Source organism: Podarcis muralis, chromosome 3 (genome assembly GCF_964188315.1).
Source record: "Podarcis muralis chromosome 3, rPodMur119.hap1.1, whole genome shotgun sequence".
NCBI lineage: Eukaryota > Metazoa > Chordata > Lepidosauria > Squamata > Lacertidae > Podarcis > Podarcis muralis.
The window spans coordinates 90,307,318-90,321,328 of NC_135657.1; the positions used below are offsets into that span (position 1 = coordinate 90,307,318).

At 41.7% G+C, this 14,011-nt stretch overlaps 1 protein-coding gene across 2 annotated transcripts in view; it reads left to right on the top strand.

Annotated features, from left to right (window-relative positions):
* Positions 1–14,011, top strand: part of NBAS (NBAS subunit of NRZ tethering complex) — a 191,182-nt gene that overhangs the window by 105,812 nt on the left and 71,359 nt on the right. The window contains exons 33-38 of one of the 2 annotated variants that reach the window (XM_028722567.2): positions 3,697–3,810; positions 4,519–4,676; positions 6,441–6,545; positions 11,134–11,301; positions 12,048–12,161; positions 12,667–12,790. In XM_028722567.2, the coding sequence (XP_028578400.2) occupies positions 3,697–3,810; positions 4,519–4,676; positions 6,441–6,545; positions 11,134–11,301; positions 12,048–12,161; positions 12,667–12,790 (783 nt within the window). The remainder of the gene's footprint in view (positions 1–3,696; positions 3,811–4,518; positions 4,677–6,440; positions 6,546–11,133; positions 11,302–12,047; positions 12,162–12,666; positions 12,791–14,011) is intronic. The other variant, XM_028722568.2, reaches the window with a different exon arrangement.

Genomic DNA, 14,011 nt, shown 5'->3' on the forward strand with positions numbered 1-14,011 from the left:
AGTGTTCTAATAAAGGAGAGGTGGACAGGCCCAGGGGAGGGGAATGTGGCCCTCCAAACTTACCGATCTGGCCCTTGGAAGTGTCTGCAGCCATTGGCAGAAATGACTGGCAGAATCCGAGACCAGGGAGAAGAGTCGGTGGAAGAAGATTGGAAGAAATTTAAAGACTATCTGCAGAAATATTGTAAAATTAATGAATGATAGAATGATGTTGGATAGCAATTAAGGGGTTTCCAGCTGTAATGCTCTAAGAGAATATGAAAAAAGTGTTATAAATGGGTTAAAATTTAATGGTAAGGATTTGCTGAACCAATAAATTGAAGCAGAATACAAAAAAGGGAGGTATGAGGAGGTCCGGGAAATAAGTTAAAGGAAAATAAGTAACAGAAAATATGTGTGTTTTTAACTGTTTTTATTTTGTATTTTTCTATTTTCTTTTTCATTTTTACTGTATTATTCTAAAAAAGCTTAAACATTTCATTTTTAAAAAAAAGAAAAGGAAGTGTCTGCAGCCACACCTCTTCATTGACCATCCTGGCCCTGCCTCTTGCCATCTTTGAGTGTGTGTTTTTTTGCCTGGCTGTCATGTGTCCTCACACTCTGATAATGCCTCTTTCTTTCCCGGATGGAAGATTGTGTGTGCGCGTGTGTGCACACGTGCAAACTACCCTACTGTGAAAAGGTAAAATTTGCATGCATTGCTCCATCCACTTTCGCCTCACCCACCATTGAAATATGGTCCAGAGGGGAATTCTTCCCTTAGACTCCTGTTTCTGAAGATGAAGGACTATATGGAACTTGCCGAATTGACCGGGAGACTCCGAGACCAGAGAGAAGAAATGGTGGAAGACTGGAAGAAGTTTAAGGAATATTTGAAAAAATATGCTAATATTTAAACCCTAGAATAGCTTGGGAAGTGGATATGGGCTGTAGGGTTAGAAGTAGAAGATAGGGTATTTCAAAATAGTATTATTTGTAAGTGATAAAATGTGAAGTTATTTTAAGTACAGTGGTACCTCGCAAGACGAATGCCTCGCAAGACGGAAAACTCGCAAGACGAAAGGGTTTTTGGTTTTTTGAGTTGCTTCGCAAGACGATTTTCCCTATGGGCTTGCTTCGCAAGACGGAAACGACTTGCAAGTTTGTTTCCTTTTTCTTAAAACCGTTAATACAGTTGCGACTTGACTTCGAGGAGCAACTCATAGCATGCGGTGTGGTAGCCTTTTTTGAGGTTTTTAAAGACTTTGGTGATTTTTGAAGCTTTTCCAAAACTTTTCCGAAACCGTGCTTCGCAAGACGAAAAAATCGCAAGACGAAAAAACTCGCGGAACGAATTAATTTCGTCTTGCGAGGCACCACTGTATGATTTAAAAAATGATGGTTAAAAATTATGATATATGTAAACTGCTAAAGATGAAATAAAATGAAAATCAGATAGGTGGGACTTGGGGAAGCCAACTTAACAATGTTTAGGAAAATAAGGGTATGACAAGAATTTGTTCGTATTGTTTGTCTTTTCTGTCTGTGTTTTTTATTTGTGTTATAAAATGAATAAAAAAAATCTTGTGGGGAAAAATAGACTCCTGTTTCTGTTTTAGTGTTTTTCCTATGTTATCATTTGAGAAACCAGGGAGTCTTTGTGTGTCCTTTGCAAATTATTTAAACTCTTCCCGCAGATGCATGCAGTCTTCTTCAGAACAGCAGACAGGACCACCTGCCCGGTTCTGGATGTTCCATGTCTTAAGACATAGCACTTGATCAGTGTTTAAACAGCAAAGGCGATTCAGGAGGGAGAAGATTGTTAAGGCCTCATTGCGTCCTTTTAAAGTGGCAGTTTGACTTTTTAAATTGTACCTGTCAGGCGTTCAAGCATAAAACTGTCATTAGGAAACAATTTTGCTTTTATAGTCCTTAACGATATGTACATACGCACACTTTCCAATGCAGGATTCCATGAGGCTGTCACAGGGCTGGTTTGATTGGAAGAATGAAAGGGAGATACTTGAAAAATCTTCAGCGGGGTATGGCTTCAAGCGACGCCATTCTGAAGCCTGCATGAAAAGCTCATTAAATTAAATTGAACAATTCAAACTGCATGTTTCAGGAGCTCCAGTCATGATGCTTTTAGTATACAGTGGTACCTCGGGTTAAGAACTTAATTCATTCCGGAGGTCCATTCTTAACCTGAGGTACCACTTTAGCTAATGGGGCCTCCCGCTGCTGCCGCATGATTTCTGTTCTCATCCTGAAGCAAAGTTCTTAACCTGAGGTACTATTCCTGGGTTAGCAGAGTCTATAACCTGAAGCATCTGTAACCTGAGGTACCACTGTACCAGCAAGGAGCAGAAACGAGAGGAAACTGTCAGGGAAAAGGAGACTGTCACAGGATAATGCCTGCATTTTTGATAACTCTTGTAAAAATACGTGGAGCAAGAAAGAGGCTACAGTTGTCGTTGCTGCTAACTTCGCTTCGGCAAACCGCTCAGGCTCCATTAAGGAAAAGTAATTTCTCCCCCACATCTAAGTACGTCTACGTTCCTTTCAAACAGAAACAAATCATTCTTTATTTATTGCCTTAGCAATACCTGAGGAACAATTTAAGAAACTTACATTAAGCACTCACATTGGGCTATGGCTCCTTCCATTCTCTCATGGCAGTTGAGAGGCTCGTCTCCCAGTTGGGTTTTAAATCTATTAGGAAAAGTGTAGGACCCCATGGAAGCCACATGCATTTCACCTCAGCTGCAATGGTTTTAAAGGTCACAATTGCTAGATAGTCCTAATTTTGAAGTTATCCCTTATTTTAGAACGGGGAACCTGCGGTGCACCAGATGTTGTACACCACACATTTAAAACACACCCCACTACCCCAAAGAATCCTGGGAGCTGTGATTTGTTCAGGATGCTGTGAATTGCAGCATTGTGAGGGGCAAACTACAGTTCCCGGGATTATTTGTAGGATGAATGTGCTTTAAATGTCTAATGTGTGTGCAGCCTAGGACTGCCAGCTCCAGCCAACATGGCCAATGGTCAGGCATTCAAGTCAGCAACACATGGAAGGCCACAGGTTCCTCACCTTCTAGAACAGTTTCCTGAACTTGGGTCTCCAGCTGTTTTGGGACTACAGTTTCCATAATCCCTGACCACTGGCCCTGCTAGCTAGGGATAAAGGGAGTTATAGTCCAAAAGCAGCTGGAGACCCAAGTTTGGGAAACTCTGCTCTAGAATGTACTATACTTGTATATAACAGTCTTGGAGTGTGGCCTAAGGCTCGCATTTTTGTGAAGACACAAAAGTAAATGTGCTTCAAGCTAAGTATTTTCAGGTTGCACTCCGTGGCGACCCAGAAGTAACGGTCAAAATGACGTCACGTGCGTGCGTGGAAACGGCGGGACGCGGGTTGTGTTCGCTTCAGGATGCGAACGGGGCTCCAGAACGGATCCCGTTCGCATCCCGAGGTACCACTGTAGTGGGAGATTCAGGGTCTGAATAGGCTCTGGTTTGGAGCTTTAAAATGAACTATTTTGGTCGATTTGCTTGGTGGCACCTCTTCCTCTTCCTGCTATCGCCATCCTTTGCATTGTGTTCACACATAATTGTGTGGGCTGCCCGTCACATTCTTCGTTACTTATTTATTATTACTAATCCGATGTTGATTTTCTAATCGTTTAACAATAATTCTGCTAACTTTTGTAGGTGATGACCAGATGGAGAGAAAAGGACAAGTTTTGATTCTGTTAGTTGAACAAGCTCTTCAATTTCAGGATTACAAAGCAGCAAATATGCATTGCCAGGAGCTTATGGCTTCAGGTGGGAATGAATTTCCTCTTCTCCCCCCCCTCCCCAACCTCCCCCCCCCCCCAAAAAAAAATTATCTTGTGGATTTTCTGGCATTGTATAAAATGGCAAATATTTTGAGAGGAGCCTGATGAAGTCATTATCAGAGTAGAGCCACTGAATCCAAGGGACTTGAGAAACGATTAATTTAAACAGTCTATTTCAGCGCATTAACTGTAGAATATAAATTGGATGAATAAAACTCTTTATCCTTATGCAAGCTGGCAAATTACTGTTTTTTGAATGCATCAGCCTCAAAGTTGGATACATGAGGTTCCTCTTTTTGTTCTATTTTTTGAAGCATTTCATGGTGATGTCTGCTGCAGGGTGATGGAAGTTGTGTAGTAATGAAATGTAGTTGGGTTCTATACAGAAAGAATAAATTGAAGGCAGGATGGTGTCTCTGATAGCTAATGTATAGACATGATCATGTTTCTGAGCTGTTAAAATTCATATGCAGGGTACAGAATCAGTGTATCTGATATGGAATGAGGTCAGGCTTTCATAACCATTCCATTGAAAACTGAATTGTGGTACTCTTCAAATTTGAAATGCTGGTGTAATTTCAATTTCTGATTGATTGATTGATTGATTGTAATCTCAGTCCTTAATTTGAGTTTTCTCAATCTTTGATCTTAATTTCAGTTTTGTAATTGTTTTGTTTTGTTTCATCCGTATCAGGGTACTCTAACAGTTGGGAGGTTTGCAGCCAGTTAGGACAAGCCGAAGGTTACCAAGACATGGCCGTCCGACAGGAGCTCATAGCCTATGCTTTGACACATTGTCCCCCAAGTGCCATTGAACCGCTTCTGGCAGCGAGCAGTGCTCTGCAAACTGAGGTCTGTCTAGATTCTCTAAAAGCCTTGTTTAAAATGCACAACGAAACAAAAATAAATCTGTTCTGAAGTCATATCTCCTACGCTTTGTTACTACTGGACTGAAATACTGCTTTTAGCAAATACCTGGGTTGAAATCTTGTTTTTTATATATACTGTATTATTCTGTGTATAAGGCTAGGTTTCCCCCTAAAAAATAATGTCAAAAATTTGGGGGCATCTTATACACAGCTACATCTCCCCCCATTTTCTTAAATCGGAGTCCCCCAAAATAGGAGGCATTTTATACATGGGGGCATCTTGTAGACGGAAAAATATGGTATATGGTTTTGGTTTTGAATGAAGTTCCATTTTCAACATGTGGCTTCCACAGTTCTTTCTCAAAATGGGTGTTAGTCCTAGAGTCCCAAGTCCTTGAGTTACAACGCTGGTCAGAGTGAGCCTGCGCCCATTGAAAAATGTAAAACAGGAGTTTCGAGCTCATTTTAATTTATACCGTAGCTGTTATCAAACAAGCCTTGTAAGTAGGCTCTCTGTGTGTCAGGTGTCAGTGAAAGGTATGCCCTCACAGGCGTTTCTTTCTCTCTGGGACAACGGGATTTGTTTCAAGAAGCCTCCTTATCGGGACCCAACGGATTAGCATCAGGGGAGCAGCTTAAGTACCATTAGACCCTTGGAGGCATCCTGGCAGGGTTAGACAATTGCCAGAGTGGTTTAACAGCCCATCACTCTTCTCCCAGAGGAATGGGAACTGCCATTCTGTGAGGGGAATAGGGGCCTGCTAACAACTCCCACCAAGGGACGCGGGTGGCGCTGTGGGTTAAACCACAGAGCCTAGGACTTGCTGATCAGAAGGTTGGCGGTTCGAATCCCTGTGACAGGGTGAGCTCCTGTTGCTCGGTCCCTGCTCCTGCCAACCTAGCAGTTCGAAAGCACATCAAAGTGCAAGTAGATAAATAGGGACCGCTCCGGCGGGAAGGTAAACGGCGTTTCTGTGCACTGCTCGGGTTCTCCAGAAGCGGCTTAGTCATGCTGGCCACATGACCCGGAAGCTGTACGCCGGCTCCCTCGGCCAGTAAAACAAGATGAGCGCCGCAACCCCAGAGTCGGTCACGACTGGACCTAATGGTCAGGGGTACCTTTACCTTTACCTTTAACAACTCCCACCATGGTTCACAAACTACAATTCCCAGGATCCTTTGCAAGAAGCCATGACTGCATAAAGTGGTTTAGCTACCAATTTAAATGTTTCCTCCAGGTGGGGCCCCAAGTTTCTTGCTATCAAGAATCACATCCATCATAATCCTTCATGGTATATTATTACTAGTTCTATGACGATGTCATACTTTGCCACTATTCTCCTGAAATACATAAAATGCGTTTAACAGTGTACCTTCACCCATCCCAGCCAGGTTCTTTCATTTATTTATTCATCATTGTAAGCGCTGTTTGATATCTGACTTGTCATCTATTTAGGGACAGCCAATGCTACATCTTTATGTAGATTTAGATGAACAGGTAGATGAGGTTTGTGGATCCTCCGGGATCAGAAATCTGGCTCTTTTTAAAATTTTGTTTGGAACTTGATACTGTGTTTGTGTATGCACACACACACGCAAAACCCTGGGGTACACCACCCTCTGCACATAAGACAGAGCTGGCTGGGCTTTAAATAAGCAATCTTCAGAAGGGAAGTGGCTCACCACACTTTATAACTTATAAATTATAGTAAACAATTTAACAGATAGGTTATTTGTTTTGCCTTAGATTCTTTATCACACAGTCAACTACCAGATCCGGCCTCCAGAAAAATGGGAAAACATAAATACCTCCAGACCTGCAAGTGGAATGAAAACAGAGTCTTCTGTAGAGGTAAATTGTGTGTGTGTGTTTGTTTTTTAAAGCACTGTGGATTTTTAAAATTCATTTGGATCTTTTAGCCTGATCACTGGTCTAGCGATGGAAACAAGGTGAGCTTAGAAGCTCCTGGTTTCTTTCCTCTGTTCCCCTTTCATCAGGCCTTTGCCTCTTTCCCTTGTTTTTCAGTTTTTTGTTTCTCAGCACATTACCAGCTTTATATCTGCATTTCATTGACCTTCTGCAGTCCCTGTCCCTTTAGCTTTTCTGTCTTCAAAGCCCTTTTATGCAGAGTCAATCAGTCAATATTGTTTATAGCCAATGGGCATCACAATTATGTAGAGTCTCCCCACCTTGGCTCACAACCTATGTTGTCCTCAGCACTGCTTGGGGCTTTGGGGTCACACAGCTGCAATTGGGATGGATAATAATAATAATAATAATAATAATAATAATAATAATAATATTTATAGCCCACCCATCCGGCTGGGTTTCCCCAGCCACTCTGGGCAGCTCCCAACAGATGAAAAACATAATAAAACATCAAACATTTAAAACTTCCCTAAACAGGGCTGCCTTCAGGCAGAAATTCGATCCAAACTGACAAAAATAAAAATGCCAGTTTGCCACTCGCAGTGGTTAGCGTGTTTATGTGGGTGGGTGGGGGACACACAACTAAACTTTTGGGGCAGACAAGAGCCAAAGAGCTTGTTCGTAAAATGCATTCAATGCTAAATCGGAGTGCATTCTAAATGTACTAAATGCATTCCGGTACTCAATTGAGAGCGCCAGCGTGGTGTAGTGGTTAGAATTCTGGACTATGACCTGGGAGACCAGGGTTTGAATCCCCACTCAGCCATGAATCTCACCGGGTAACCTTGGGCCAAGTTGCTGTGTCCCAGCCTAAGCTACCTCACAGGGTTATTGTAAGGATAAAATGGGGTGGTGAGGATTGGGTATGCCACTGTGTAAAATATATAATCATATTTTCTTCTGTTTAGACCACACAGTAACTATAACCAGAGTCGTATTTACGGGAGGACAAATGGGGCGGTTGGCTGGGGTGGCAAATTTGAGGCAAATCTGTTGTCCTGGAAGAGAGATAAAAGAGAAGCTGACAGGTGTGTGTGTGCGCTTGTGTAGACAAGCTCCTTGTTGGCTTCATAATGGCAGCTAAGTCCTGTGCAGTGAAAAGGCCAGCTTCCTTAGGTTGGAGCCAACTTGAAATCCTTATATGTGCCTATGTATTTTTATTTTTATTTTCTAAATGGCTCTGCTTTGAACAGAGGAGCTGCATCATGAGGATCTATGTCACCTAACCTGATTTATTATTGTTTGGATAGGATTTTACCCAAATATTTGCTGAAGTTAGACTGAGATGGCTAAATCACCCATTTCATTACACTCGGGTTACAAAATTAAGAGAGATAAGCCTTCTGTGTGACCATGCGCAACTGGGAAAATGGGAAAATGGGTATGCTGTCTTTGCTGTGTGGTTTGTCATGTATTTAAGACTTCGTTTTGAAGAGATATTTCAGCAAGATACAGAGAACGCCTCTGTAATTGCCTCTTTTCTTCCTTTTACCTTCAGCTGCAGTTACACATGGAAATAATTTCTTCGTCTACTTTAGAAGTACTCAGACAAAACCAAAAATAACCCTCATTATAAGCAGTTTAAGGCCTTGATTAGTCAAAAGTATTTTAGAATATTATAGCCACCATTACAGGATTATTTAAAAGATGGTGTTTAGCCGTAAAATGGTGTGTGTTAGTCATTAATGGTTAAAGTAACAATTACAGTAAATCACGACAAGTAAATGGGGGGCAACTTTACACATAAGCCACTTAATACTAATGTATCTTTTTGTAGAGACAAGTATTTTATTTATATGTCATGGTAATATGAAAGTATAATTACTGAGCATGGTCTTATTAACACGGGAAGGTGCTTACAAGTGGCCGTGTATTGCTCCAGCCCTTAAATGCCGTTTTATTTGCTTTTTATAAATGCTTCACTGCAAATACTTGTAAAAATTGCAACTTGCTTTCTTTAGGAATTCATCTGTAATGATAGAGCTACAAATGGAATTATTCACGTGTGGATAAATAACTGGGGGGGTGGTTGGTGATGGAGAAGGAGTATGCATGGATTTTTTAAATTTATTGTTTTGGTCCGTAGTCTCGTGGGTTTATAGTGGCTCAAGTGCATCTTTATAAAGACAGGTGTTAAAGGTTCCAAACTATTGTGTTATATGCATCAGAAGTGTTTATGGATGCATGTATATATATAAGTTGAGTCATTTGATTCCTCTCAAATTTGAATACTCCTCCTTGTCAATCAGGAAAGCGTCACTCTAGAACAGAGCTTTCCAAACTTCTCATGTTGGCAGCACACTTTTTAGACGTGCATCATTTTGTGACGCAGTTTTACCAGCAAACCGGAGGTTAAACTAACCCCTTTCCAGCCCCGGGAGGAGCGTGATGAGCATTCACATGACACACCTATACGCTGCAGCTGACATGCTAATGTGTCGCGACACACAGTTTGGAAAGCTATGCTCTAGAAAAACAGAAAGACCTAAAACTGCAGGAACACTACAAAGACTTGACTTACGCAGCATGGTCGTTCACAAGGGCAGCCTGCTGAATATCACGCCAGTTGCAAGCGTGGTTTGTCGCCCAGCTCTCTTCCTAAGGGACAACTGCTTATGCCCTCTGCCTCCTCTTTTCAGAGCTAAGTTGAAAGTTCTTTGATCTCGATTGGAAAAAAGAGGGCTACAGAAAGCCAAATGACGAATTAAAGAGGACTTTTTTGACCCAGCAGATATTACTGTTTGCATTCCGCCCCCCTCCCTGCCTTGGTGGTCAAGCAGTCTAAAGTCCAGCAGAAGATCATAGATTTCCTCTTTAGCAACTGTTCATTTTCTCACCCTTTTTTTAAAAAAGTGTATAAAATTAGCTCCAAGGGGTAGCTTCTGTGTTCTGTCTTTAAATACAGCTCAGTGCATCTTTTGCCATTTATTTTCTAAGCAGAGTGGAATTTTTGCCATATTTTGCTCAGCATGGGGTCCCTTCAGTTAGAGAAGCAAGAACTGAAAATTCCAACTGATTATTCAGTGGTTGGCAGGAGGCCTCCTCTTTATATCTTTTTACCACTATTAATAATGGAAAGCTTCACACTTAGGCATTCTGTTGCATATAGAAATGTTATTCTCTCCCCAGCCCCCCCTTAAAAAAACCCTCACCACAATACTTCTTTTGATATCTTTTTTTACCCTATACTTTCAGCTTTTCAAATCATCATCACAATTATGGGTTTTTTAAAAAAATTTAACACATTTTAGCATTTAACACATAACTTTTCCATCCAAATTAGTGGAATTAAGATAGAATGCTAGCTGAAATGTGATATGATGTTCATGCATTTACTTCCCAGGAGATGTCATTTAATATATACTTAGTTGGTACCAATAGGTGTATTTCTGTGCTTTCCAGAGACTTTCCTTCCTCCCTCCTCCTCCTCCTCACATGATCTTCCATTCAACATAATCTTGATTTGCATCCCAATCTGGCCAATATGTGCAGGAGGAATATGGGTGCGTGGGTTCTGTCAGGGGTGCCACTGGGGGGCGAGGGGCCAAGCCCCCCACTGGCCTTTTCCTTGATCTTTATTTGCTGAGGGTGTGCTGATTTGGCTGATATACTTTTGGAGGTGCTGTTGAGGCGTTTCTCTGCCCAAAAAAGTGGCACACATTGGCAAGCGTGTGTTTGAAGAGGAGAATGACAAAGGGTTCTCAAAGAAGTGGCATACTTTACGTACACTTACAAGTAGTATCCTTATTATTAATTTACTTCCTCAGAATATATTATTCTTAAGTAACCAGAAACATATTCAGTGTACTACTCAACCTGCCATTGGGGAAAATGTCCTCATTCCAGAGTGGCATCCCGCCTTTCATGAAGTACTCAAATATCCTTTTTCAAAGTGACTGGAAAGTATTGCCTTTTGTATAGACAAGTATGCCATTTTCTATAAACCTTTGAGTGAAACTTCAGTCCACCTGATTTACTGCTGAACCTCTTTGGACTCTATAGCTGCAATAAACTCAAGGAGTTGAGAACGAAACATTTCTGCTCTGAGCAATCTGCTGTTTTATGTCCTCACTCTTTTCCCCAATCACTGGTAACTGGGCAAAGCGCCCATAATGTCATCTGTTGCTGGTTTCATTAGTCTGTTGTAATCAGCGGTTTGCTATCTTCTAGCACTAGTGCACAATCTGAACAAACTTTCATAACAGTGTGAAACATAAATGGCTATTAACTGCAAGGCTATTATTATTATTATTATTATTATTATTATTATTATTATTCAAGAGTAGAAAATGCAGTGCTAAAAATACTTCCAGTACTAAATTCAGTGTCTGTGTGTTTACTGCGCTTGTGTTATATCAAATCCTGCCACTTACTAGGAGTGTGGTGGTTGAAATTGCCCCAGCTACAACCTTTGAAAGACTTTTGATGCATGTTTTTGCACCAGTTATAATAAAAAAGTAACCTGTTTGGCAGCTTTGTACTAAGGATTGTGTGTTGCATAAACTCATAGGTTGGCACCAGCATTTCCTCTGGTCAGTCTGCTGACCTACTGCAGTGGACCACAGCTAAAACCATGAAGGTCCTTTCTAATACAACTCTGACCACAAAAGCTATGCTGCATGCCGTCAGTGATCGACAGTGGTGGAAGAAGTCACTGACCTATCTTCGGCCATTACATGTAAGAAGTAACCCTACCCTTATCTTTCAGCTGTTTGACCATGGCAAATTACTGTTGCTTCATTCTTCACGTTTAGCTTTCTACTGCTACCCTTAACACTAATTTACTTAAAGGGACCTGGGTAGAGGAATTAGAAGTACAAAGACATGTTATTCATGTGGACCCTAGACAGTGCTGTTTTTCTAGAAAAAGAGGTGCCAGAACTCACCATGAACACTTCCCTCATTCTCTTAGAATGGCAATGGCGCCCACCTGAGAGGTGCCAAAACTGAATTCCAGTGAGTTCCAGCTGCAAAAAGCCCTGGTCCTAGACATGCATTTTAATTTGAGTGTTGCAAATACAGTGGTTCCTAGGAAGTCGAACGGAATCCGTTCCGGAAGTCAGTTTGGCTTCCAAAACATTCGGAAACCAAAGCTCGGCTTCTGATTGGCTGCAGTAAGCTCCTGCAGCCAATTGGAGGCCGTGGAAGGCACGTCGGACGTTCGGGTTCCAAAGAACACTCTCAAACCGGAACACTCACTTCTGGGTTTGCTGCGTTCGGGAGCCAAAACGTTTTAGTCTCAAGGCGTTGAGGATCCAAGGTACGGCTGTAAGAGGCTTTTATCATCACTACTTAAACATGTGCACTCATCTGTTAGGATATCTTGTCTTTTAACATTTGTTGAAATGTGAGGACTTTTCCAGGTAAGAGCTTACGATGTCTTAATATTTGGGCTTCTCCGTCTTCTTTCCCTCCCCTAAACAGGGTCAAGAGTTTGGAGATGCATTAAAAGGCAGCACTGGAGCAAATAAAGCAGTAGAAAAGCAAGGCTGCCATCCATTTTATGAATCTCTGATAGATGATCCATACCTTGCAGATGTAAGTTTACGACCTGTAAAATAGTTGGTAAATAAATAAATAAATGCCTATCCACACGACCCACCCTCCACGTATTAAAAGGAGGTGCAGAGAGGACTGTTACAGCAAGCTTCCCACCTTGCGTGGAGAAGCCCTAGCTGGATACATTGGTACGAAAGTCCTTCTTCTGATAGAGTTTGAATGCACAAATGTCAGAAGAGGACAGGCAGAGGGCAGAATTTATGCACAACCCCCTTCACGCCCTCTTTCAGCATGTTGAGAGGGCATGCAAAGCCCCCTCACCAAATGGCAATGAAACACTTCGAGTCTGAGTGTTTAGACTTGAGACCCGTGGATAAAAAATAAATAAATTACTGGCTAGTCAGTCAATCAGATCTGATTAGCATCAAGGGCGAGAGAGTGGTTGGTGTAAACGGCACCTAATTGCAATAATGGGAAAGAGTAGAGAAATCAAACACGCAGCGAACGCTGGTTATAATTTGTGCTTAAAATTTGTGTTCTGTAGAATGAAGTTACTTATACCACGTATCAGCACAATCCTTTGGAAAGTTTTGCAGAAGTATTGCTGAGAACTGGGAAGCTTGCGGAGACTAAAAGTGAAGGGCAGTACCTCTTTCCTGCCACAGAAGGTACAGTGTGTGCTTATTTGCTTTCTTCATGGGTAGGTGGGTGGTATATATTTGTCACAGGGTGGTGTTCTAACTTATGTCTAGATCACTTATCTTTGAAATTTCTACAGTGGTACCTCGCAAGACGAATGCCTCGCAAGACGAAAAACTCACTTGACGAAAGGGTTTTTGGTTTTTTGAGTTGCTTCGCAAGACGAATTTCCCTATGGGCTTCCTTTGCAAGACGAAAACGTCTAGCAAGTTTGCGGTGTTAACTCATAGCAACTCATGTTGCTGTACAGTGGTGCTTCGCAAGACAAAAAATTTGCAAGACGAAAAAACTCACAGAACGAATTAATTTCGTCTTGTGAGGCACCACTGTACCTTGAAACTGTAAGAGCTGGTCCAGTGAGGGAGCCTTGCATATCTGCCAAGAAAATCCAGTGTGGGGGTCACATAGGATGATGGGCATTGGGCAGTCACATTGAGTTTCACACCCATACTGTTTGAATTGTAAATGAACACAGAAACCACCCTCCCAAAGGTTATGGGAGAAAATTGGTGTGGCCAGCAGTTTTAAGAAGCTGCTCCACCATTATTGCGTTTCTCATTTGAGGAATCCCTTGTAAGCTTCTATGGGACCCCCGCATTCTTCAGAGCACAGTTTTCTGGGGGAGGAATTCTTCTAGATTATTGCTTGCATTGTCAGTGCTGATTGAACATCCCTCTCCACCCCCTTGCTTCTTCATCCGACGTGACTTGCATTGCAATATCTGTTTTGTCGCAATGTCTGTTTTCAATGGGTCTTTGTGGTCTTTGAATAATTAACAATGGAGATCAGAAATCAGGGACTTTTGGAGAGAATGTTCTGCAACCCAGGGAGAATCCCAAATGTTTGATGGTGCTCTGATTGTTCGAAGACACATGTTCATTAATTTTACTGACTTGTCGGAGAACTGTGGCTATGTGATACAGGTTGCTCATCCAAGCATCCTCCTTATTCAGTATACAGGTAATATGGGCAAATAAATCTACTTCCGTTATTAATTTGATAGCTTGACATGTGCCTTGGCAACTTTGTATGTGTGAATGAGCGAGAGTTGAGTGAGTGAGATGCATTCCTAATAATGCAGTCATGCTTGGAACTTGATATTCTTGGTGCTTTCTTTTAAGTTATGTGATACACAGCCTCAGCTTGATGAGCAGTGATGTGTAATTTTGCTGTTGCTCTCTCTCAGCAGA